Source organism: Gadus macrocephalus, chromosome 2, assembly GCF_031168955.1.
Source record: "Gadus macrocephalus chromosome 2, ASM3116895v1".
NCBI lineage: Eukaryota > Metazoa > Chordata > Actinopteri > Gadiformes > Gadidae > Gadus > Gadus macrocephalus.
Window position 1 is genome coordinate 8,013,241 of NC_082383.1, and position 24,000 is coordinate 8,037,240.

The following is a 24,000-nucleotide window of genomic DNA, read 5'->3' on the forward strand; positions in this document are numbered from 1 at the left end:
ACTTGACAGTTCCAATGTGTGCAGACATATTGAATAGGTCTTTGCCGCACGCAATTATTTTACTTTGTTTAGTTAAAAAGACATTATTAACCTTTTAATTCTTTTGATTTATGCCACAGCTGCTGGCTGTAGGCTGTGCAGCTAGAAATGTACATTTAAATAAGATGCATGAATGAATGTAAGAAAGTATCTCTCATTTGTCAACACCAGTTCATGACTATTCGTATGCACCTTTCAGTTGCTTCAAAGAGGATCAGAAGTACTTTCATATTTTTATCTATTCACATCCCAGAGGACTTCAGAAGCTCATTAGTTATGGATGGTTGGTAATGGAAAGGTCATGGAAGATAGACTACATCACAATAGCACAGATGCAGAAATAAATAAGTAGAATTCCCGCGTTATGTGTGAGAGAATGGAGGGCCTGATTAGATAATATTTCCCAGCTATCTGTTTACCACAGCCCGGTCTGAGTCTCTTAATAACAGATAAGCTCTATGAGGGTCTGCAGGTGTTATGTTATTATGGTAATGCAGGAACATCAGAGTCATAGGAGGATTACGATAATTTCCTGAAAATACTGATAATGACATGGGTGTTAGGCCTGGCCGCAGACCAAACTCTGGTCGGCCAATATTATGTTTTATAAACAGGATGATATTGGCTTCCTGCATGCTATGTATAGTGCATTTAGGTTAACGGTAGCTAGCATGGGTCATACAGTACTGTACTGTGTATTCCTCAAGTTATCTCTTGGACATTAATTAGACAATCTCTCAAGAAAAGCACTGCATTCCCTAAATTGATCAGATAACACACACACACGCACGCACACACACACACACACACACACACACACACACACACACACACACACACACACACACACACACACACACACACACACACACACACACACACACACACACACACACACACACACACGTAACAATGTGCAGCAATGGGATTCAAGGGATTACAATGGCTACAGTCTATGGATGATCTAATTCCCGTCATCCCTCATATCTCTGCCCTCCCTCACCCACAGTCGTCGTCCTGCTGGCGCTGGTGCTGCTGTTGGGGGGGCTGTACAGTATCTACATCTACCTGTACCAGCAGAAGGGCAGCTACCTGACCAATGAGCCCAAACACCTGGATTCGCCCGGCAGCTCACGCCCGCTGACAGACACCCTGCGCAAGGAGAAGCGCAACCTGCCGCAGATCGGCGAGGAGTTCCGGAGCGACTAGCCAACCGTAGCTAATAGTGGCTATCAGGGGCGGCTAGGTTATTTGTTCCTCTTGTTTTCTTCGGATGGCGGAAATACTTAATACTATAATCACAACCACAACCACAAATACTTTTTTTTATATATATAATCCCTTCAGATCAACCACAACCACAAATACTTTTTTTTATATATATAATCCCTTCAGATTTTCTTTCATATTTTTTGTTATCAATTTATAGTTGGTTTGTTTGCGTTCCTCTCCCCAGGGAATTTCTGAAGCGTCGGTGCTCTGTATTATATTGAGTTGGATCTAGGTTTGCCCACTATATTTTTGTGAAACCCTATATTATGTGAGTAGCCAACCAGTCTCACACTGTATCGCAGGGTGAAAATCGAAGTGCCTCGTCAGAGCAAGCTTGATCAAAAGTGACCCACGGTAACATCTCGCAATCTGAAAAAAAGATCTTTCATCAGATCAGTTTTTAAATCCCTCAGTCGTACATCTTTATTTTTTGAGGTGGATCAGAAATATTTCATCTACCAGAAAATCCGGAATAAGTATTTGAAACCCATGATTTATTGTATGCTATACCTTTCAATGGTATTGATTTGTATCACATAACTCTCTTTCTCATGACATCAGTGGCTATATCTTGAGAACTGATGTGACATAGAAAAAATTATAACAAGCAAAGATAAAAGTAAACTCAGCATACATCAGTTAACGCTCCTCCTCCTTGCTCTTGACTCCCGAGAACCGAGTGTCCAGAAAAGCATGGAGCCTTTGTGACGCAAAGCTTTGAGATGATATAACGACAGAAAAAACTACACAAACAATAACCAACACACCGTGAAATGGTATCGCTCGAGCTTGTTGTTTAATTACAGCTTTAGCATTGTATCCATACGCGATAAGACATGCCATTGTGTTTTTCAGAATGACATGGTCTCTAGAAAGAGAGCGGCTTTTGCGCTCAGTACATGCTCTATGTGTGTGCTCAGAGCTCAAATGCTCAAAGAACCTGGGAGTCATCATCAATGATTATGGACATAAGGCAGAAACACTGGAAACATGGGATCATCTAGAGAGGATTTGAAGAATTGTTGGTGGTAGGAGCTGCATTACGACAGGTATAACCGGACAGGTACTCGATATAAAGGCTCTGCGCGTCTGTTTTCTTGAAGCAGAGCATGGTGCTGCTCTAACCCAATCTGGCTTGGCAGAACTTTCCCAACACCAGTCTCTGATTGCATAATCACTATCTTTAGTCTTGTCAATCATAATGCCCCCAGCCAACCCCTTCCCGGTATAGAGCTCCTTTGTAATACGAGAATAAAATAAATGTGTCAACTTTATCAACATGCACGAACACACACACACACACACACACACACACACACACACACACACACACACACACACACACACACACACACACACACGCGCGCGCGCACCACACACACACACACACACACACACACACACACACACACACACACACACACACACACACACACACACACACACACACACACACACAGACGTACACACACGGACACCTAGACAGAGACCACACAAGTTTAGTACTTCTCACCACACTGCTAGAGTATTTTTGCATAATGCGTAGGACAGTAGTATTGTACTGTTTTATTGCTGCTCTCTCGTCAGCTCCCTTCATTGGGAGAGAATATGAAAAAAAGTCGACGGTATATCTCTCTCCAGTTCAATATCGTTCTTCCAATCGGACGGAAAAAGGTTATTGGAATCATTCAGTGTGAAATGTAGCTAGGGCAACCTTTACTTAGCTCCATGCTAACGCACCCATAGTTAAGAAATCAGATGACTGTATTTGTATTTTGGCATTCATTAGCTATGGATAATCTACCGCATGATGGCTGCACTTTTTCTATTCCATGCAATGACATCGGCTTCTTTCAAGTTCACATAATCCCGAGTCAATAGCAGTTACGATCCAATACATATGTATGTGAATATATGAACGCACACGAGTGTCGTTTAAAAAAAAAAGGATGATTATCAACTTTTTCTATTGCTTTGATTTCTATGGAGCGGATCAGCGGTGAGGATCAGTAGGAGAGATAGGTTTGAATGTAAACGCTGCAACTGTAATGGCGAGGCAAGTCCCTGCAGTACAACCCTGGTTGTACTGGTCTCCTGATGTGTGTTCAGCACTGGAAGTTAAAGGACCCCTGTCATGCATCCGGATGGACCCTCCCGTTTGTGATGTCACAAATGAGGGTCCTTTAAATTGCAACATATGCATCGTAGCTTTTCATTATGCTCAGGTTAATAGATACAATAGTACCCGGTTTTACCACAGCACTGATATGCTCCTGACCTCGGCGATCGTTTCCATTGTAGAAAGACGGTGCTGTGCATAGCTGTTAAAGATTGTAAACTAATGTGAAACACACATAAATAAATAGGCAGGAAATAATAATCGATGAAAAAATGTACAGATTTGGGGCTTTTTTCTAAGCTATATTTTTAACAGAGTGTTGTAATTGAGTCAAATGAGAGAGGAAGGAAGAAAACAGAATGATTTGTTACATGTCTGATCAACTTCAAGATTGTTTTTGCTTTTCAGTTTCACATAATTCACATATTTTCAATTGATGGATATCACAATTTAACACTTTTGGTTGGCTTTTGTTAACCTGTTTGTGTGTATTAGAGAACTGCACGCACACATTGCTATTCATTTGAAAAAAAATACATATGCATTCTTCTACGATAGTAGTATCACTGCAATGGCATTGTTTTGAGTTGATTGTGGTCCTTGTAGCGTGTGTACGTTTGACTATATGAATATAGCGTGCAATTTATGTTATTGCGTAGCCTACCAAGATCTGCCGACTAGAAATGACAGTGTTTGTACACAGAGAGGAGTGTGCTGATGAGAGCTGTGTGTTTTTCATGTGTAAACTTCAGTTAAGATTCCTTAGGGTGGGAAAACTGGAAGGCTAGCGATAAGCCGTTAGCTAAAGAGCGGTCGGCTAGTTAAATAAAGGTAAAGCCTTCCTAGACTGGAGGGTATCATCAAACAAGCTACTAGAACAAGCTACTCTTATCACCAATGACAGTGGTGTTGTGATTCAACTCAACTATACTAACTTTTATTTTATTGATTAATTTAAAGAGGGGGAGGGGCAGTTCTGCTCGGTTGGTTTGGTTTTGTGATGTCACTGTAAATGACCATTACTGTGTAAATTAAGGCAAAACCAAACTGTCACCACAATAAAAAAAGCTTAAAAGAAATTGCATTTGTTTTCAATATTTATCATCTATTCTGTATGCATATAGCGTCAACAAAAAACGAAATAAAACAAATTATTTCAGACGAGACACACATTGTTATGTATAAAGTTAAAGTTTATTTATTTTTATAGGCATACACTATACATATGTAGCATAACATTTCATTGAGCTTTGCTTCTCTATGTTCAGATATTCTTTTTCAATATATCGTTTTAGCTTTGAAAACAAAAGCAGTTCAGATGCTGCAACAGAAAACACGAACATTGGTCAGATATAGTTCAGATATAGTGAACCTTTCACTATTCACTTATTGGGCACTTTATTTGGTCATATACAGTTTTCCAAAGAGAGCATTGGTTATGTCAAACGTAATTACACTACCAAGATTAACGACAATATTGTTTTGAGGGTGGAGTAGAATATTTTGGCACTTGGAATAATTTCAATGGGAGGTTATCTGTGCAAAAGTCTACGTAGAGAGACTTATATAGATCTTGTACACTTAATTTCCAGTAATAAACAAAGATTATATTTAACGTCAATTAGCTTAGAGGGCCAGCAGCATCGGTTAATGTCGCAAATGAAATGAATGAGGAAAGAGATCTCTCTCGACACCAACTACATTTTACATTCAGTCAGTCGGTTTTTTCGTCCATTTGCCTACTTTTTGCAGAGCCACGATGATATTATAACGATAATATGCTCAATAGCGTGCTTTTGCTATAAAGTTGTGTTAAAGCCAGCAACAGAGAAGGTCGAAAACACGGGGTACCTGTCAGTCACTGACCTTGTTTAACCCTGCACTATCAATAGGGTAAATCACATGATACTGAGAAACACCACCGATTGGCTAGCATGTTTAATGGTTAGCCTTACCAAGAAACGGAACATGCACTTGCACTGGTACTATCTGGCACATAATAAAAAGCAGAGTTATGTTTTGAGAGGTGAAATTCTAACCCATTATAAATACAGTAACAAATCTACTGAGAGTAACACTGAGAATATGACGGATAGCTGTAACATTATAGCTCTGGAGAAACGAAACAAAAGGTTCTAGGTGCTTTAAGCCACACTGATTATTGTTATTATTTATATTACTTATAATAATAATAATAATAATGATAATCACATATGAATGCCATTCGTAATTGATGCCTTCAGTAAGCTTGGCATACACAGAAGTTGTATAGTTTGTACAGTTTTGTTAAGAAGATAATACGCTGTAAGCTAAAGTAGCATTGTCGTGTGAAATGTTTACAGGAGGTGAGAGGGCTTTTTCGTACTTGAAAGGCGGTCAGGAGACAACACTGAGTCTTATCATAGACATCCACAACACCCTCTAACCCCCCCCCCCCCCCCCCCCCCCCCCCCCAACGTGGGGCCAACCAGATGACGGACAGGTGATGGATGTTTCTATGGCAAGACAGGTGTCACCGGGTACATGCTAAGTCCCCTCCACCTCTCTCTCGATCCCAACGTACTTCAGGGCATCGGCTTGGCTGTACCTGTGGGGGCGGGGGGAGGGGAGAGAGAGAAAGAGAGAGAGAGAGAAAGAGAGGGTAGAGGACGTGTGAGACAGGACACTTAGTAAGGCAATAGACCAATAAGAGGGAACGTGGTCTTCACCCTACCTGTAGTCAAAGAAGAGTTCCTCCCCCTGCAAGATAGCCCTCTTGGCAAAGATCCCGATGCGGTGATCTCCGTTCACCATCACCACTAGGTGAAACAAACACACACACACACACTGTCAGCCCACGCAAAACTGGTACAACAACAACTACAACAACAACTACAACGACATGAACAACATCTCATATTCAATCTAACCACCAATCAACTCCACAACTTCACCTTTTGCGTAACAGTTGGGGTTGACAGAGTGATTCGCAAAGCGTATTTTGTTCCCTTTCCGGGTGGCGTCCACAACATAATCTATGGGGAAGAATATGCATCACAATATTTAGTTTACAACTAGCTCGAAAGACAGAATGTGTATTAATGGTAAAGGAAATTATTCACCTAGCGGCCATATTTGTTCTGAAAGCTATCTGCTAGTGTTCAACCCTCGTTTATAACTAACATGGCCGCTCTGTGAATAAGGCGCATTAAAGATTGATCTAGAACCGAGGGATTGGGATGGGGATGGGGATGAGGAGGGTGAGGTGTACTTGCCATTGTTCAAATTGAAGAGGAAACTGGACATGTATTTGTCATAGATCCGTCCACGTCGGTCAGCTTCATCTTGGGAGATCAGCTAGACAGGCGCACACACACACACACACATATATACACACACACACACACACACACACACGTAAGGGACGGGAAAACGTTTTTGACCGCTGATACGATATGAATTGTGATTCTGTTAGTATTGGAATTTTGTAAGAAATGTGATCAATTCATGTCACAGAAACATAACCACACTTCAGGCTAAGCCAATCTGAGGCAGAGTAGTGCGGGTTATGCCACGCTATAGCGCCCTCTGTAGGGCAGTACCGATAATAGGTTTTCAATAACTTCAATGTTTTTTGCTAGCGTGAATAGACACAAATTAATCGATTATTTTCCTCGCCCTTAAAATGCTTAGTAAAATTAATAGAGAAAAAAATGCTGGTGAACGCTATACACTTTTAATGCTTTCATATTTCTTTCACTTTGAGATACATAAGAGACCGACCTCTCCGCAGTACTCAGAGATGAAGTCATTCTTCTGGACAGACTCCTTGATGAAGGTGCCCCACCCAGCCACATCTGACGGGGCCAACAGGAGGTGCTGAGGAAGATGCGCATGAATGAATAATGTGTACAAGATCTAAGTACAAGCACAGCTGAAGAAGACCCTCCAATTTCCCACGTAAACCATGAGTGCAAAACTGGAATTATTTTTGAACATGCCGTGTATGATACACATATTGATCATCAGAAACTGTGTGTTTAGATGAAAACAGAGACATGAACAAACAGTTATGGCTGATGTATAAGAGATCTGGCATGTACAAATCTTTGTATTGCATCTAATCGTATCCAATCCAATTGAATCCAATTGGAATACAATTTTATGAACTATCTTTCTATTCTACCGTAATCTAATTGATCCTACTCTCATCCAATTCTATCTACTCTAATCTCAGTTATACATAGAATGGCTGTGTGTGTGTGTGTGTGTGTGTGTGTGTGTGTGTGTGTGTGTGTGTGTGTGCGTGCGTGCGTGCGTGCGTGCGTGCGTGCGTGCGTGCGTGCGTGCGTGCGTGCGTGCGTGCGTGCGTGCGTGCGTGCGTGCGTGCGTGCGTGCGTGTGTGTGTGTGCCTGCGCTACCTTCTTCAGGCCTCGCTGGATGCTGCAGTTCTTGCAGGACACCACCTTGCTGTCCCAGTGGTCGGCGGCGCCACAGGTCATGCACAGGTCCGGGTCGCACTCCCTCACTGCCAGGTAGCACGGGCACTGTTTGGTGTTGCACTGCGTCTTGCACCGGCAGCCCGGGAAACGGTTCTGGCCTGTGTAGTTATGGGTCGGTCGGGGGAGAGGAGAGGAGAGGAGAGGAGAAGAGAAGAGAAGAGAAGAGAAGAGAAGAGAAGAGAAGAGAAGAGAAGAGAAGAGAAGAGAAGAGAAGAGAAGAGAAGAGAAGAGAAGAGAAGAGAACAGAACAGAACAGAACAGAACAGAAGAGAGAGAGAGAGAGAGAGAGAGAGAGAGAGAGAGAGAGAGAGAGAGAGAGAGAGAGAGAGAGAGAGAGAGAGAGAGAGCTCAATAGTGGTATTACGTTGTCTATTGTAAAACTAAACACGAAATAAGCAATAAGCTACACTAAGGCGAGATGAAAAATGACCATGTCTAACTGAATGTGCAGCTTCTGTGTGAATGCCTCGCAGCCGGCCACTGATGCAGTGGGCCCATTAATCAAGCGCACTCTGCTGGCAGATATGCAGAATTACAGCTCTGCAGAGTGCAGGAACAACACCCACTGGGCAGATACAGAGGAGAGTTACGCAACAAATATTGCGAAAAGTGTCCGGGTAGTATCGAGTCACTTTGGGGGGAGCATCGTCCCATAAAAACAAACACAGGGATTTAGTTGATTTGCGGTTTTCCTTTTTATGTCAATAACCCCCCCCCCCCCCTCCAAGCATGCGTCAAGGATTTCTGTGTCTGTTTGATTTCAGCGTAAACCATCCGTCCATGTGTTTTCATGTCAATGGTGGAGATGCTGTTGCATCTCATATTCTCAGCCCCCCTCTGTCAAATCCCTTTTGATGACGCTCCAGAGTACACGCACGCTGACACTAACACACACACACACACACACACACACGCAGAAGATGTGGGACACTTCCTGTTTGGCTCTAGTTGTTCTCAGCTACGGGAAGAGGCAAGTGCTGGGAGGTACAAGACGGGAAAAGTGGCGGAGGACTACAAACACTTTCAAAGGAAAAGAAGAAAAAAAAAGGCATTCCATTTCTCTCCGAGCCAAGCGACTCTGATGAGTAACGCGCCCCAGCCCCGCCCCCCCCGTTTACACCCCCCCCACCCCCCCCCCCCTTTGTGGTTGAAAATAATGCCTTGTGGATTTTTCCTGCATCCATGCGACGAATGCATTACGGGCACTAGAAAACACACACACACCCCTTGTGTTAAACAACAGTCACCCGCCCACCGTTCTCGCTCCCACTGCCAGAGGACAGTGTCTCCAGTGACCCGTGCCAGAGGCACAGCAGGATTGGGTTACGCTCGGCCCATCCTCTGCTCTATTATGGGATGGCGAAAGAGAGCTACAACTGAAAGACAGTAGGTCTGCGCCTGCTTGTGTTGGTGTGTGCGTGCATATACGCAAAGCTACTAGTTACTTTCAATGAAAGTGACCGACAGGTAGAGATTGGGCATTGAACCGAGTGGCTGGGAGTCAAACACCCTAGCACCTAAAGTCTCTTGCCCTATTTGTGTGTGTATGTGTGTGTGTCTGTGTGTCTGTATGTTTGTGCGCAATCTGGACCCTTGTATGTGGTCAAGAATAGATGATGCTTTCATAACAGCATGTGACGCATCCATATAAAAGCATCAATGCAGGTAAAGTGGGCGGCGTGACTGGCTAGAGTTGGTTAGGTTGTTGGACTACTGCAGTCTACCTGCGGGCAAGATGTATAATAAATTAATAAGTAATAACTGCTGAATAACGAGATATCTATGAACGGGATGAAAGCACTGGCTTAGTAAGCGAGGACTCACACTCGGTCTCACAGCGGCAGAACTTTTCGCAGAAGTTCTGCGTCATCACGCATGGGCATGAGCTGTCACAGGGGTGGTCCGGATGGTCACAAGGTTGGTAGTTGTACACCTGGTTGGAGGAGTTGTCTGGGGGAAGGTGGAGAACAATGTGATACGACATTGTGGTGCACTGAGCTGCAAAGCATTTTAAACAGGAGCAAGGTAATGGTGATCATACACATTATCTGGGTGGTTCAACGCACCTTTCTTCAGCTGAATCTTTGCCCATAACCTATCAGATAGGGAAATAGAAGACAGCATTAATTGTAGCCAGAGAGGGAGAGTTCATAACCGGTGGATCATTGTGATAAAATGATTCTGATGCCGGTAAAAGTTGAATTTGAGTCTGCCTTGTGTATGAAAGGTGCTATATAAAAAATACTGTGCCTAAAAATTGCATTTTCTTCATGAATGAACAAATGACGAATGAAAAGTTGACTGGTTAAAGCATTGGTTCTCAAAGTGCGGCACGCGGGCCAATGGCGGCCCGCGGAATCCTTCCTGGCGGCACGCAATGACATACATAATTATGTAAGTTATATAAAAAAAAAATATATATATATATATATATCTTTTTATTATTATATCAATATTAATTTAAACAAATATAAATAAATATAAAGAGAAAAGTTGACTCTCTCTAGCTTTCAATTAAATCCTTTTACATTTGTTAGTTTTAATCCGACTGTACATTACTTGGAAAGGCTGAACCTCAGTTTCGTGATTTAGACCTCACTTGACCTCAACGGATGCTGACGGCGTTTCCCGCCCATTTTTCTTTTCCTTGGCGGCCCTCAGTCAAATTTTGGGTTCCTAAATTGGCCCTCAGTTGTCAAAGATTTGAGAACCCCTGGGTTAAAGGGACGGTTTAAAGGCGCGTAAAAGTCAGAGAGATAAAGGGGTTGGGGACGGCTGTGTCTGGCTTGCCTGTGCTTCCTCTTCTTCTTTTGCGGAGAGATTCCTCCATCCTGCACCGGCACCCGATGGATCAGGACCTCTTTCACCGCAAATTCATAGACCTGGAAGACAGAAAGCCACAGTTCATCCCTTTAGATAACATCATGCTCTTTGGAGATGGCCTTCCTCTGATGCCACACTAGATGCTTAGGCAAGTGGTTGTATGGACGTCAATTCAAATATGTTTATTAAAGTTAAAAAGATACTATATCAATACTAACGTGTGCAAAGTTAGAATCTCGATGGAATTATATAAATCAAATAGAAAGCACGTTATTCTGTTTTCTCTTACGCAAACATTGTGGTTGTCATTATGAATGATTGTTCAGTAAAAGGTTATCAAATCCGAATATAGGCGTCAAGATTAGGGCTATGTTTTCCTTGAGTGATACTTCTGCCAGGAGTGACACGTCGATCCTATTTGAAGCTGTCCAATGAGCATTGCATAAATACTTGAGTGGCCACACTGGTCACTGCTTTACCGATATACCAACCCAGTCTCACGGAAATACGTGACACTGTTTGATTCTTCAACGTCACCTTTGATTCTGAGGAATTGTGACAATTCACGGATATATTTTATGCAGGTGCGCTGCTCTGTAGGCAAACCGCAACGGTAAAAAGGTAGCTGCCTCATCTCTTCTTTTTAGAATGAGTTTGAAATTTGTGCTTTTGGCACGGAAAAATTTAAATTACGTGTCCCAGATCACGAATGAATAGATTAAATGACGTGACGTGACAGTGTCACGTATTTCCGTGAGACTGAGTTGGGTATACATAAAGTCTATTAGTTGTAAATGACTGAAAAAAGTGCATAATGGCATAATGGGACTCGATAATATAATTCTGCCAGACGGACGTAATCGGCTGGGTGGCTACATGACGACCGTCTCGGTAATCGGTAAACTAACTCTACCGGACGGACGTAATCGGCTGGTTGGCTACATGACGACCTTCTCGGTAATCGGTAAACTTATTCTGCCGGACGGAGGTAATCGGCTAGGTGGCTACATTATGACCCTCTCGGTATTCGGTGATAACGACGGCTGGTGGAATGAACCGCAGCATTATGCCAGTACGCGCCAATGTTTACCAAATGCATAGGGGTGTTCGGAACAATATCCCTAACAGAGTCACGATGTTACCAAGCATCCGTTCTGGAGGTGGTTCATTAACGCATCTAATCCAGTAAGAATTGCAGTTTATATTATAAGTGGGCGGAATGGTAAATAAAGTCATTGTTGTTTGACGTTCCCCTGAGGTCAAAGGTCACCAAATTGTTTGGCTGTCCCCAGAATGATATCATGAGTCTATGTAGCAAGTTTGGCTATGATATGTTAAAGAGTTGCTGAGAACAGGCTTACTTCCTGTTAGGCGGCTTTGCCGTCAAGTTTGATTGGCTGTCACGGCCAAATGGTTTTGAATTATTAAATGCTGTTTGGCAGATTTGTTCGGCTTGATCTGAAGATCATATAGGGTAAGTTTCATGATGATTGGACATAATTTGTGGCCTGTGGATATGTAATGTTGATATTGAGAACTTTCAACATGGCATTTCTGATGTTGCCATGGGAAATATTTTATTAGCTATATGGGGGGGTCTGACAGTATCACCAAACATTGAAAATAAGTTTGAAATATACTTATGTGACGAGAGAGGAGTTAAAAAAATTCTTTGTTAATTATAGCACCCCTAGAGGTCAGCGCTCACCAAATTCATTGAGGAGGTCATGGGTCTCTGTACCAAGTTTAGTTATGATATGTCAAAGGGCTGCTGAGAAATCGGCTTACTTCCTGTTTGGCGGCTTTGCCGCGGCCAATGGGTTTTGAATTTGAACAATATTTCATTGTTTTATATCAAGCATGGCCTGAAGATCATGTGTGCTACGTTTCGAGATGATTGGACAAAATGTGTGATAGGAGTATCATTTTGAAGGTTTTGTTCATACACCAAGATGACGGAAAATTCATCATGGCGCAAAATGACGTCATAGGTTGCGTTGAACTCGGCTTGGTTCAAGGATTCCAATGATACCTTGTTTGTGAATATTGGATCAATGGGTCGGAAGTTAGAAACATGAATGCATGTCCAACTTTGACCTGTTGGTGGCGCTAGAGCTGATGAGCTAGCTACCTCAAATTTGCTTGATGGGCTAATGGGACTGTCCTGAAGCAGTGTGCCAAATTCATATCATCAATCACAACTTTTCACCAAGGCGTTCTATGGGCTGCCGTTGACTCCCGTGGAGGTAAAATAATAATAAGAAACAGTACGAAAACAATAGGTTGTCTCGCAACTTCGTTGCTTGACAGCCAATAATAATAACTATAAAATACAGCCAACGATGCATGGCTGCATCGACGCACCTGTTTACAGTTCTTGGATCCGATGAGGCGTGCGATGGAGCAGAAGTTGTTGTAGTAGGTGCCGTGCAGCACCCTGAAGAGAGACTCCTCGGCCCCGGTCCAGGGGTCCTCCTCCGTTGGGGGCCCCGCTAGCTCCTCCTCCACCGGCCGCAGCTTGGTCGGGGTCTGGCAGCGCGAGTGCTCTTCTGTAACACACACACACACACACACACACACACACACACACACACACACACACACACACACACAATCCATGCCCACACACATACGCCCACACACAGTACCACATGCATGCATTGCCCACACACACAAACACACATATTCACATAAACGTCCACGTTTTTGCCCACGTAAACGCACGCAAACCCATGCACACATAAACACAGACATGCACTCACACACACAAACACACAAAGAGACACACACACACACACGCACACAATATAGATCCAAGTTAGCCTTGCTGGATATTTGAAACCCTGAGTGTACGCCCACTGCACAACACCAATAGCCCTAATGTTACTTGGCAACGGCCTGAATGCGGCATTTTTGTGGGCCCATGCTTCAGCTTTGCCGGGAATGCCTTTCGGTTTGGTCATCAGTGTGTTTTTTCTATTCTTTTATTTTTAATACTGCTTGCTGAGTCACCGCCTGGCAAAGGGTTTGGGGTTTTTCCCAAGGTGAGGGGGCTCTGGGGGGACTTGGAGTAAAGATAAGGAAGTACAGGAAACAGGAGGAGCAGAGGGAGGATAAACAGTGAGTAGAGAGGTCTCGTGTCCCTCTATCTTCTTCTCTCCACATGAATGTCAACACAAAAGACCGCATGTGGGCTGCGTGTTTGAGACGCTGCTGGTTACAAGAGGCAAACTATAGGATAAGTTATTACAGATGTCTGTTTCTCGCTCACTCTCGGTTTCACAAAACATCTTATGCGCTGCAGTCGGAAACAGTTACTATAGTAACTGCAGTCAGTTCCACTCGGCTATAGAGAGCCGTGTTTGCAGGTGAGTTTAGAAAAATGATGCCTTAATCAAACAGACACCGACTGAACCCTGAGATCAAAGGACACATGCTTATTGCCAAGTCAGTGTTTGTAGTACAAATAAAGGCGTAAGTGAAAATGAGTAAAATGTATTTACAACCACAGAGATAACCAGGCACGATGGAATGATATCACCATTGACCCAGCATTGTTGTCATGACATGTTGTGACATGTCATGTTGCCATGTTGCGATATGACCACATGTCATGACAGTTATACAGGGTAATCAAGTAGGATCGACAGCAAATGACTCTCCATTTACTCTAACTAAAGAGCAGAATACTGCTACGGTATTTAGATTTGTATTTTAATGCCATTAATATGCGTGTCATTGCCAAGACCTAAAAAATCCTTAACCTTTTGTGATAAATAGAGTTTTCGCACGCGCATTGTGCGCGCTCAACCTCTAGTTGTAATTAAATCCATAGCAATAATGTGAAAACCCCAGTAGATAATGTAAATTTTTTTTGAAAATAATAATCATCATTGAGATTAAACATCTCTTCCAGTGTCCTGGCCAGGACAGGCACCACTAGCCTACAGTCACACATAGCGAGCCTACACACAAAACATAAGAAAATAAAACAACTAAAACAGTCTGCAGGGGGGAAGGGGGGTATCAATATTGCAAGACATTTCGGGAGGCTCAAGGAGGAGGGTATTTAAGTTTGAGCAACAAAGTGTAGTCTTTTGGTGGACTCTAGACATATTTCACCATACTGGGTTATTGACATGTTTTTGTTGTGTTAAAGGGACACTGTCTTTTTAAGATCATGTGACTTGTGTGTTGATATGCCGGTCGGCGCAATGTTTGAATTTAACGGTTTTTATTTGACAAAATGAACAACCCACCGTTGTTGAGGTGAGAAATTTTCTCTTCCATTCTTTTATCGCAATTTCTACAGTCTATAGACAGAACGTCTTACCTGGGAGAGTTTGTCGACGGTGGATCCGTTATGTTTCAAAACATAACGTCTTACCTGGGGGAGTGTCGCTGCGGTGTGTGCGCATGCGTGTGTGTTCTTACCTGCGCGCATGTCGATGGCGGAGCCGTTATGTTTAAAAGCATAATGTCTTACCTCGACGAGTGTGTCGCTGCCTTTGCCTTGACGTGCGGTGTGTGCGCGTGCGTGTGTGTGTGTGTGTGCGTGCGTGCGCGTGTTCGTATTCCGTTTGTCGCTGCCTATGACTTGAAGTGCGGTGTGTGTTCGCACGTGTGTGGGCGGTGTGTGTGTATGCGTTTGTGCGTGCTGTGTGTGTGTGTGAGCTGCAGGCTGCTTGGCACATAAGCACATGATTAACTTGAGTAACTTGTGCGACAAATGTATAATAGTAAGATTATACATTTGTAAAAATAATAATAATCATAAGCATAATTATTTCTGCTCATCGTGAGAGACAATACAGATCAGGTAACAAATGAACACAATATATTTCCTTCGTATTGCCTCATAAATGTAAAACTGTTGCCATTGCATGTTTTATACTTCTCATTCTAATCCCACGGTAATGGTATCATGTTTTCCCCTGTTTCCATATTAACGTGCGTTTTGAGTCCAATGCGCTTCATCTAATGGAGTGCCAGTCCGACTGACTACCTGAGGAGGAGGTGTTCTCGTGGTCGCTGTCCCCGTCCTTGACCTCCTCCAGGGACCCCGACGGGCCGGGACAGCTGAGGCTGGGCGGCCGCGGCTGCTTCCTCCGCCTCCGGGACCTCTGGGAGCGAAGCATGTACTGATCCGCAAACTCCTTCGCCCCTTTCTGAAGCAGAGCAGCCCCCACACCACAGGACAACCGTTACATGACGAAAGAGAGAGAGAGAGAGAGAGAGAGGTGGGGAAATAGTTGTTAAGAAATCAACAATAGAGTTATAATTTATTACTACCAGTGGTAGTGCTCTGAACTCCCACTGTGGTTACGCAGGATAAATAGATTGTACAGTAATGTAAGAGATAAGTGTAAAACAAATTGTCTGTCATATATTTTACGATAAATGAGAGGGGGGCTGGTAGGGGAGGAAAACCATTGAGGTAGATCTATTGGTTACCAGATAGATCTAGAGTTCAGGGTGCTTAATCACTGCCAAAAGGCTCTGGGTTCAAAGCCCAATGTCCACAGTGTACCAAAAAGGTTGGCGTCCCTGATGCCTATAAAATAATAGAAAATGGTAAAGAGGGTCAAGGAATGACAGGTTGAAGAGGCGGAGAGTGCTGAACCGAACATGCCTGCAGAAGAAAGCAGTCGGCGCCACATGGCTCGGTCTCGATGCGGATCTCCTTATTCTTCCTCTTGTAAACATTGGGGGACGCATGGAACGCTGGGAGATCGAAAAGAAGGAAAGACGGAACAATTCAATACTGCACACAGCGCTATCTAAACATCAACAGCTGGCTGTTTGACTTCCGGACGAAAGTGCTGTTTTGAATCCCAATGTCCTGTCTACCTTTATGGTAACCTTGAGCAAGATGCCTGAAATAAATCTATTTGAATCAAAAGTCTGCTAATAATAGTAATAGGGAAGGAGTATTACGGTGAAGGAAACAGTCGTATTTGAAGCAGCGTCTGCAGAAGAGGGTGTGGAACGAATGCAGCGACTGTTCCCGCTGCACAGACTTGGCGAAGGGCCCGTCTATGTTGGGGGTGCACAGGGGGGGCAGCTTCACCGGGCTGGCCGGCTCCAGGAGGTCTTTGTATCTGCACAGGTTGGAGGAGACAAAAGGAAGATATACTAGACAACATCCACGCATAGAAACACTGTAAAAGGTTCTTTTAATCTCCCTGAGTGTGTGAGGCTCTTTCAAATGCTGATGGAACTGCTTCTTTCTTTTTTACTCTTTCAGAGAGCATGAGAAGGAAGCGGCCATTATTACTGTCCCTGCGTCGCCATGGTGAACGCTAGGCAACCCCACTGGGTTCACTATTGTGGAGGCCGGGCTCTCCTCTTACTTTTCCTTCAGCTCCTCCATGGTGCCTTTGTAAGGGAACATGGAGGCGATGGCGGTGAATATCTTGTCGTGGGGGATCTTCTTGGTGCACGATGCGTCCCTCACTTCAGACGATGGGGAGACAAGAAGAAAAATGTAATAAATACATATACTAAGTATTAATGTGTAAATACATATTTTAAAATATTTATAAAATATGTAAATATTAATAATAATGCAACATACTTATGCTAATAACGAATAATAAAAATAAAAATAATGTTAGAATAATCATTAAAGGTTTAGTGGGTAATATTGAGGTGACAACTAGCGGTGAGGTTGCAGATTGCAGCCGACTGAATAACCTCTCTTCACCCCTCCCTTTCCAACGACTACTGTGGCCTTTATTGGTCTGTATTTACGTTATTGTGTAAGGTTTCCAGTAAGTACTTTCAAAATGATGGAATCAATCACCAAGTGTCAAATGATGAGGTTCTTTGATAGATCTATGAATTGTGTTTAGTAATTTAGTCTGTAAATGATAGGTCTATAGGTCGTTTTACATTAAACGTGATTGTTCGTTGTGTTTTTTTGCCCATCTCAATGATGCTTTTTTAGTTTTGCACACGCAGTCCTCTTATTGCAACCATAGTGGTAAACGACATCCATAGACCTATAATTATCTCTAACTGTTATACGTATTGATCATGCATCTAGCAGTCTGCACTCCAAGCCAATCCTTACTTGCACTGCGGTACTTGACTAAAGGTTGACTTTGATAACATGACGGTGGGCAGTTGTATCGATACAGTTTTGTTTTAAATACCAACTTTCTCCGAAAGACATTTTAGTTAGTCTAAGTTATTGAACATGGAAAAATAGAAAGTGAAAATAAAAGTATAATTTCATTTCAGGTCGTTCAGGTCAGCAATAATTATAATACAATTTTTTGATATTCTAATGTTGTTGTAGGGATACCATTCAAACTCTCTTGTTTATTGACTACCTGTGTATGTCTAAAGATAAAATTCTCTCTGAATCCTTTCCTCAGAGTAGAAGATGACTTGTGTGTCAAAGTTGACGTGAGGCAAATTCATAAGCTTGCAACCTCTGTCGTTTTTCCGCACAGCTCGGCAGAGTTGCCTGGTTAGATTCGGTCATAAGAGCCGGGCAGTATCGGTGTCACGGACAAACGGGTTCTCCCACGCACACACGGGACACGGCGTCCATTTCAAAGTAAACAATCCCACTGGCGGGAGGGCTGCAGTCGCAGGGTAACCTGCTGCTGCCACCTGTGTGCCGTGTGTAAGTGAACAGAGCCCACTTTGTTTAGACACTGACCTACTTGCTTGGCTCATACAGTGTCCAATGTAGGACAGCGATTGCACACGGGGCACACAGCACTCCCCAGCCTCTGTTCATTCACCCCGGTTAAAAAAATGTAACAAAGGCTCGTCTGGCTTCAAAACCAAAACCAAAAAAAAAATCACCTTCCGCAATGCTCCTCCTCTTCCTCCGGACGAAGGTGGTGGTGAAGACGGGCACCGTCTTGGTCTCCTCCGAGCCCTCGGCTGAGGTCCTCCTCAGAGCCCTCTCCTCCTCCTTCTTCACCACCACCACGGCCGCCACCTCCTCCACCGAGCTCCTCCCCAGAGCCCTCTCCTCCTCCTCTTTCTTCACGGCCTCCCCCTCCTCCTCCGCCGTCGTCGTCATCATCGGCTGCTCCTCCTCCTCCCCCACCTCCTCCTCTTCCTCCTCCAGGTCGGGGTACTGGCTCAGCGCCTCCACCAGCTCCTTGAAGATCTCGTCGTTGATGAACCCCCCTTCTGGGAAATACACCGCAAGAGTGCCCACTCATGCCATCATCACCTGTTCCCCAACATGACGTCATCCTACTTTTATTCTCTCCAAGGCAATGCAGTCTTTGGCAGGAACAATGACGGTTGTGTGAGTCACTGCTTAACGCTCCACTCCACAAACCATCACTGCTACACATTTCAGGAGAATCGTTTCGAAAACACGAGAACGAATATGCTATAAAGCTAGAATGGCTCTCAGCACTCAACCGATTCAAATGTGTGATCTCCGAAGTTAATAGATTGAATTCAATTTGAATTCCTCTTAATTGCTTCTACCTAATGTACAATGCATCTCCAATTCATAATCGCCATTGTGAATGACAACCGCTCCTCAGGGTTTTCTCCCGAGTAGATTGAACGGATGGATACCAATATGTTGTCGAGAGTTCAGGCACACAAACACGCACCCCTGTCGCCATGGACACCATCGTAGTTGTCGATGAGCTCCTCCAGGAAGGCCTCGTCCTGCTCCAGCACCTCGTCGCCCATATAAGGGATGTTGTGGAGGAAGGTCTCATCTTCTACCTGTGGACAGCACGGTCACAAGCACACACATGAATGTATTGGGTGTGAATTGTCAGAATGCGCCACTGAATACAGCGTTCTTCTACAATGGAATGCCCCTTGGAGCCAGCACCAGGGCTAGAAACAGAGGAGGAAAATAAATAGAAAGTGAAAGCAAAATGAACATTTCATTTCAGGTCAATTCTGCCCAAATCAGTAATAGCAAAACTCAAAGGGTACAAATAATGAGTCGGCAAATGTATCACTGGAGTTAAACCAAAACAGTAAGAAGGCAGGACTTGGAAATGTTTCACTATTGGTAGCTGGTGACACCAGGTGGCTTTCTGAGGATGTTTTGACTAAACAGCTAGAATACTGATACTATTGCTTTCACATTATATTAATCACCAATAACATATGTATTAATATTAGTTTAATAGATGGTTTCAATTACATTGTACATCTTACTCTTCAATATTTAATCCTTAAATCTCTTAAAATCTCTTAAATCTCTCTAGTTCTACTTTATAGTTGTTTCTGTTCAAATAACCAATCTAATGGCTAACATCTATGGTAATAGTACAGTAACAATAAATAACAATTATGAAGTAGTGTTATTAAGTTTGATAGTAATAAGTGTCATTATCATCCTCATCACCATCATCATCATCATCATCATCATCATCATCATCATCATCATCATCAACTCTTATTGCTATTACAATACCATTATATTCCATATGTTGTTTACCATATAGTTATGCTGCAGAGGGGACCAGGAGTACATGAAGGGGATCCCGGCCACGGTAGTTAGGGTACGCAAGGGAATGACCTGCGTCTTGAATCCCGTGTAGCCAGACTCCACAGTACACAACTGGAGAAAAGACCACAAAAGAAGAAGAATCCAAAGCTGTAACAATTCCAAGCAATAACATACCTTTCCCCCCCCACATCACAGAGAAACACACCCAGCTAACACATGCCGTTGATACAATGCCAGCAACTGTGAGCACTTTTCTTTGGAAATCTCTTTTGGAAAGTGCTGCAAAGGAATACAACAGAACATACAAGTAGAGCTTAAACAATAAAACACCATTAAGAGACGAACTGGAATGAACTAAAGAAACTGAAGAAACTTATAAAACAGTATTTATCAATAATTATAATGGCTATCATACCTTACTACCAGGTTTGTGTGTGTGCGTGTGGATGTGTGTGTGTATGTGTGTGTGTGCGTGTGTGTGCGTGTGTGTTTGTGGGTCGGTGGGGGAGGCATCACACTTGGAGCAGCTCAGACTTGCATGTAATGCTATGCTTCGGATTTCTTTTTTTTTTCCCACAGAGCAGCTTCCAAACAGGCCAGCACAATAAAACACTCGTCGAGACAAAAGTGTGCAATGATGAAGGAAGCCAGACATGACAAAACACCTTCTTGCTGGGCAGGGATCCACTGGAAGTCGACCGAGGGATCGGCTGAAGCCTGAGTTTGGACCATTCAGCGTTCAGGATGTTTGTCTTCTCCTCAATCTTTTTGCTGTTGGACACAAACAGGGCCTGGAAAAAAAATAAAGAACAGGAAACAATGAGAAGCTTTGTAACCGTCTCTTACTTGCAGTGATTGAAATTCAGACTATATCCCTGTTACTACTGACTATTACCATATGGTAATATTTGGCATACTCTTTTATCCAAAGTGATTAACATAAATTCAGATCCATATCATTTGAGGATCAAGTAGGGGGTAAGGCATATTGTATGCCTACAGGTTACAGGTTAAGACACTGCTGGAATTGAACCGGGTACCTTTCGGCTAACCCGGTCATCATCAACCCAAGAAAAGGGGGACAGGCCGGGCTCACCTTGACCTCCTCCACCTTCTTGAGGCGCTTGAGCTGGCGAAGGCGCATGTACTCAGACTTCACCCTCCTCCTCCACTCCAGCAGGCTACGGGAGGGGGGTCCCGCGTTGCGCGGGGGCTGGGGCCTGGAGACGGCGGGCGTGGGACCAGAGACCGGTGCCGGCAGTGCCGCTGCCGCTGCTGCTGCTGTTTCCTCCATGCTTCTGTGGAGCTACGATGTGGTGATGTGGGGACCCAGCAGAATGCCACTGAGGTGCAGGGCGCATTCCTGAAAAGCCCCAAGAAAAAAAGAGTCAAAGTTCTGTCCATGATGACATCGCTTTTCCTCTTAGAGCTGGCGGAGCAACACCGCAATTTCAATACCAGCAATTTGGTACCATATCATTAGTTATTGTTTTTTTTCTTGTAGAAGAATAAACCTCATCTGATTCAGTTGAGATTTTATTTTTCTGCCCACAAAACAATGTGAGGTAGCTCACATTGTTTGTGTGTGTGTGTGTGTGTGTGTGTGTGTGTGTGTGTGTTTGTGTCACAAAACAATGTGAGGTAGCTCACATTGTTTTGTGACACAAACACACACACACACACACACACACACACACACACACACACACACACACACACACACACACACACACACACACACACACACACACACACACACACACATTGCTGTGCGGTCATTGCAACGACTGCCCCCATCTGTTGGCACAACAACACTGACGTAACACATCCAAAGCTTTTTATACAGTGTAATTTTAAATGGGCTTATGTTTGGCGGATTATTGCAATTTACTGTGTACGTCACTCCTCCTCGTCTATGTATTGCAGGTTAAAGCATAGAAGGTAGTCTCGAAATATAGCTAAAAGACAGTCACAGATATCTAACACACACACTCACACACGCACTCATTGCTCAGAAGTGGGCGTGTCCCGTGTGAAAGGCAACACGAAAGACAGCAGAAAGTGCGTAGCAGTAGTTTTCTACATTTACCAAACCGCCATGGTAAATATATTCCTGTATGGTTAGTCAATACAGATGTAGAATTGATTATCGAGTCTATAAATCGATAATTATCCTTCCAAATGCAACGTGTGCATGACTTACGGGGAGAGGGCGATCTTCCGTCACATATATGAAGTGCTTTAAATCAGTAATGAAATTAAAGGCTACCCTTTTATGAATCTGGAAATAAATATTTTTTACTTCACAATCATTGTACCGATGTTCATGCAAAAGCTCTATACGGACATTGCATTCGTAAGGACGCGCATAGTCTACACACATTGCAGCCCATTCCTGCCAATAGCCAACGTGTCGCAGTTGCAAATACCTTAAAAATCCTCGTGTGTGTGTGTGCGTGGAGATGAAGTCCCCCTTCCTTAGGCAATGAACGCTATCTTTGTATTCTCAATAAGTCGCAGATCCCGTCTCTAACAGCGAGATGATCGCGGAATCCCTACGTTGTCCACAGGCATGGTGCGATTTGTTTTCGTAGCGTAACCATGTTTAAACCTGCGCACTTAGCTCAGTTGTAGCAGCGGCAGTCTTAACGGATAGTGACGTCCTTATTATGACCATAGCCTACCAGAGGCGGAATCCGTCTGGAGCAAGAGGAGGCGGAGGAGGAGGCGGAGGAGGAGGTGCGCCACAGCAGCATAGGCATTTAGGCTGCAAAATAGACACACTGCACAGGCACACGTCTGTTTCCGAACGTGGGGAGAAATAAACAAGAAACGGGGGTCATGCTTGGAAAAATGCAACATAGAAATTGCATCATTATAGAAAACATAGCCTATTATCACACCTTTACATAAGCCGAATTCATTTGTAGTCTATTTCTTAAGATATCATCCTAAAGTAATTCAAACGTCAAAATCATTTGTAACTTTAAAATAATGACGATTTATTGACAGATGTAGACTTATTGTATCAGACCACCGCTTCCCTTGTGTTGCCCTAAACCACCTCTAGGGAGAGCAACTATACTGTTTTTGAGAGATTGGCACTGTTTAGCGATGGGCCGAGTCACAAGGCGTTGCCAGGGTGTCAGTTCCCGACCGATTTGCAGACGAGGTTGCTGCTGTTGACACGCATGCGTAACAGCGCCGAATACACTGAGAGTCATGCCCTCTATGCATTCAAGCCGTTTCGTTTTTTTGACACATGTCCAAGTTATTTCACAAAATATTCTGCATATTTAGCTGTTGGAGCTGTTGGAGATTCTATCATTCAAATAATTATGTTGTTAATATGTTATATCCTACTAATAAATTCATTCAGATTTTCTGCATTGTAGGCCCACCAAAAACATTAGATTTATCCAGCTATTGATGACCTTAAATTATGCGTAGTTATTATTTTATATCGTTCGCAAACCCCCCGTAATTTATTGGGACAATTACCAAAAGCCAATACATAGTGTATATTTTTTTTAATGCTTTAGACATATTGGTTGCTCATCTGCTCAAACAGCAGAGGGCCCTGTTGAGTCAACATTTCAACCCATTAAAATATCCTCACACACCCTCAAAGAAAACTGTGAACAGTAAACACCCTGATTCAGTTGGCCCCTCAAATCCAAAATGATGGTCCGATCAAATCCTAATATACAACTCGTATAATCATTATTAAATGATAATAAACTGCTGTTAAGCATTTATACTCTACAAATCGTATAGCCGTCAGAGTGTTATTATATAATAACAATAAT

At 43.3% G+C, this 24,000-nt stretch overlaps 1 protein-coding gene and 1 long non-coding RNA gene across 4 annotated transcripts in view; both read right to left on the reverse strand.

Annotated features, from left to right (window-relative positions):
* LOC132448036 (uncharacterized) overlaps positions 1-24,000 on the reverse strand; it is a 101,091-nt gene that overhangs the window by 54,003 nt on the left and 23,088 nt on the right. The gene's annotated exons all lie outside the window — the stretch shown is intronic.
* ezh1 (enhancer of zeste 1 polycomb repressive complex 2 subunit) lies at positions 3,303-22,890 on the reverse strand. 3 transcript variants are annotated; one of them, XM_060038676.1, is made up of 20 exons: positions 22,621-22,890; positions 21,288-21,554; positions 20,857-20,982; positions 20,180-20,302; positions 19,332-19,449; positions 18,556-18,888; positions 17,088-17,190; positions 16,672-16,835; positions 16,367-16,458; positions 15,740-15,902; positions 13,099-13,283; positions 10,702-10,793; positions 9,978-10,006; positions 9,736-9,861; positions 7,831-8,009; positions 7,193-7,288; positions 6,685-6,766; positions 6,364-6,444; positions 6,144-6,228; positions 3,303-6,017 (listed from the first exon to the last, which is right to left on the reverse strand). In XM_060038676.1, exons 2-20 carry the CDS (start codon positions 21,483-21,485, stop codon positions 5,957-5,959), a joined length of 2,436 nt encoding a protein of 811 aa, XP_059894659.1. In that variant the 5' UTR covers positions 21,486-21,554; positions 22,621-22,890; the 3' UTR covers positions 3,303-5,956. The 3 variants fall into 3 exon arrangements, with proteins under 3 accessions (XP_059894659.1, XP_059894651.1, XP_059894664.1); XM_060038668.1 differs by having other exon boundaries at positions 18,556-18,891; positions 22,621-22,889; XM_060038681.1 differs by lacking the exon at positions 22,621-22,890 and having other exon boundaries at positions 18,556-18,891; positions 21,232-21,358.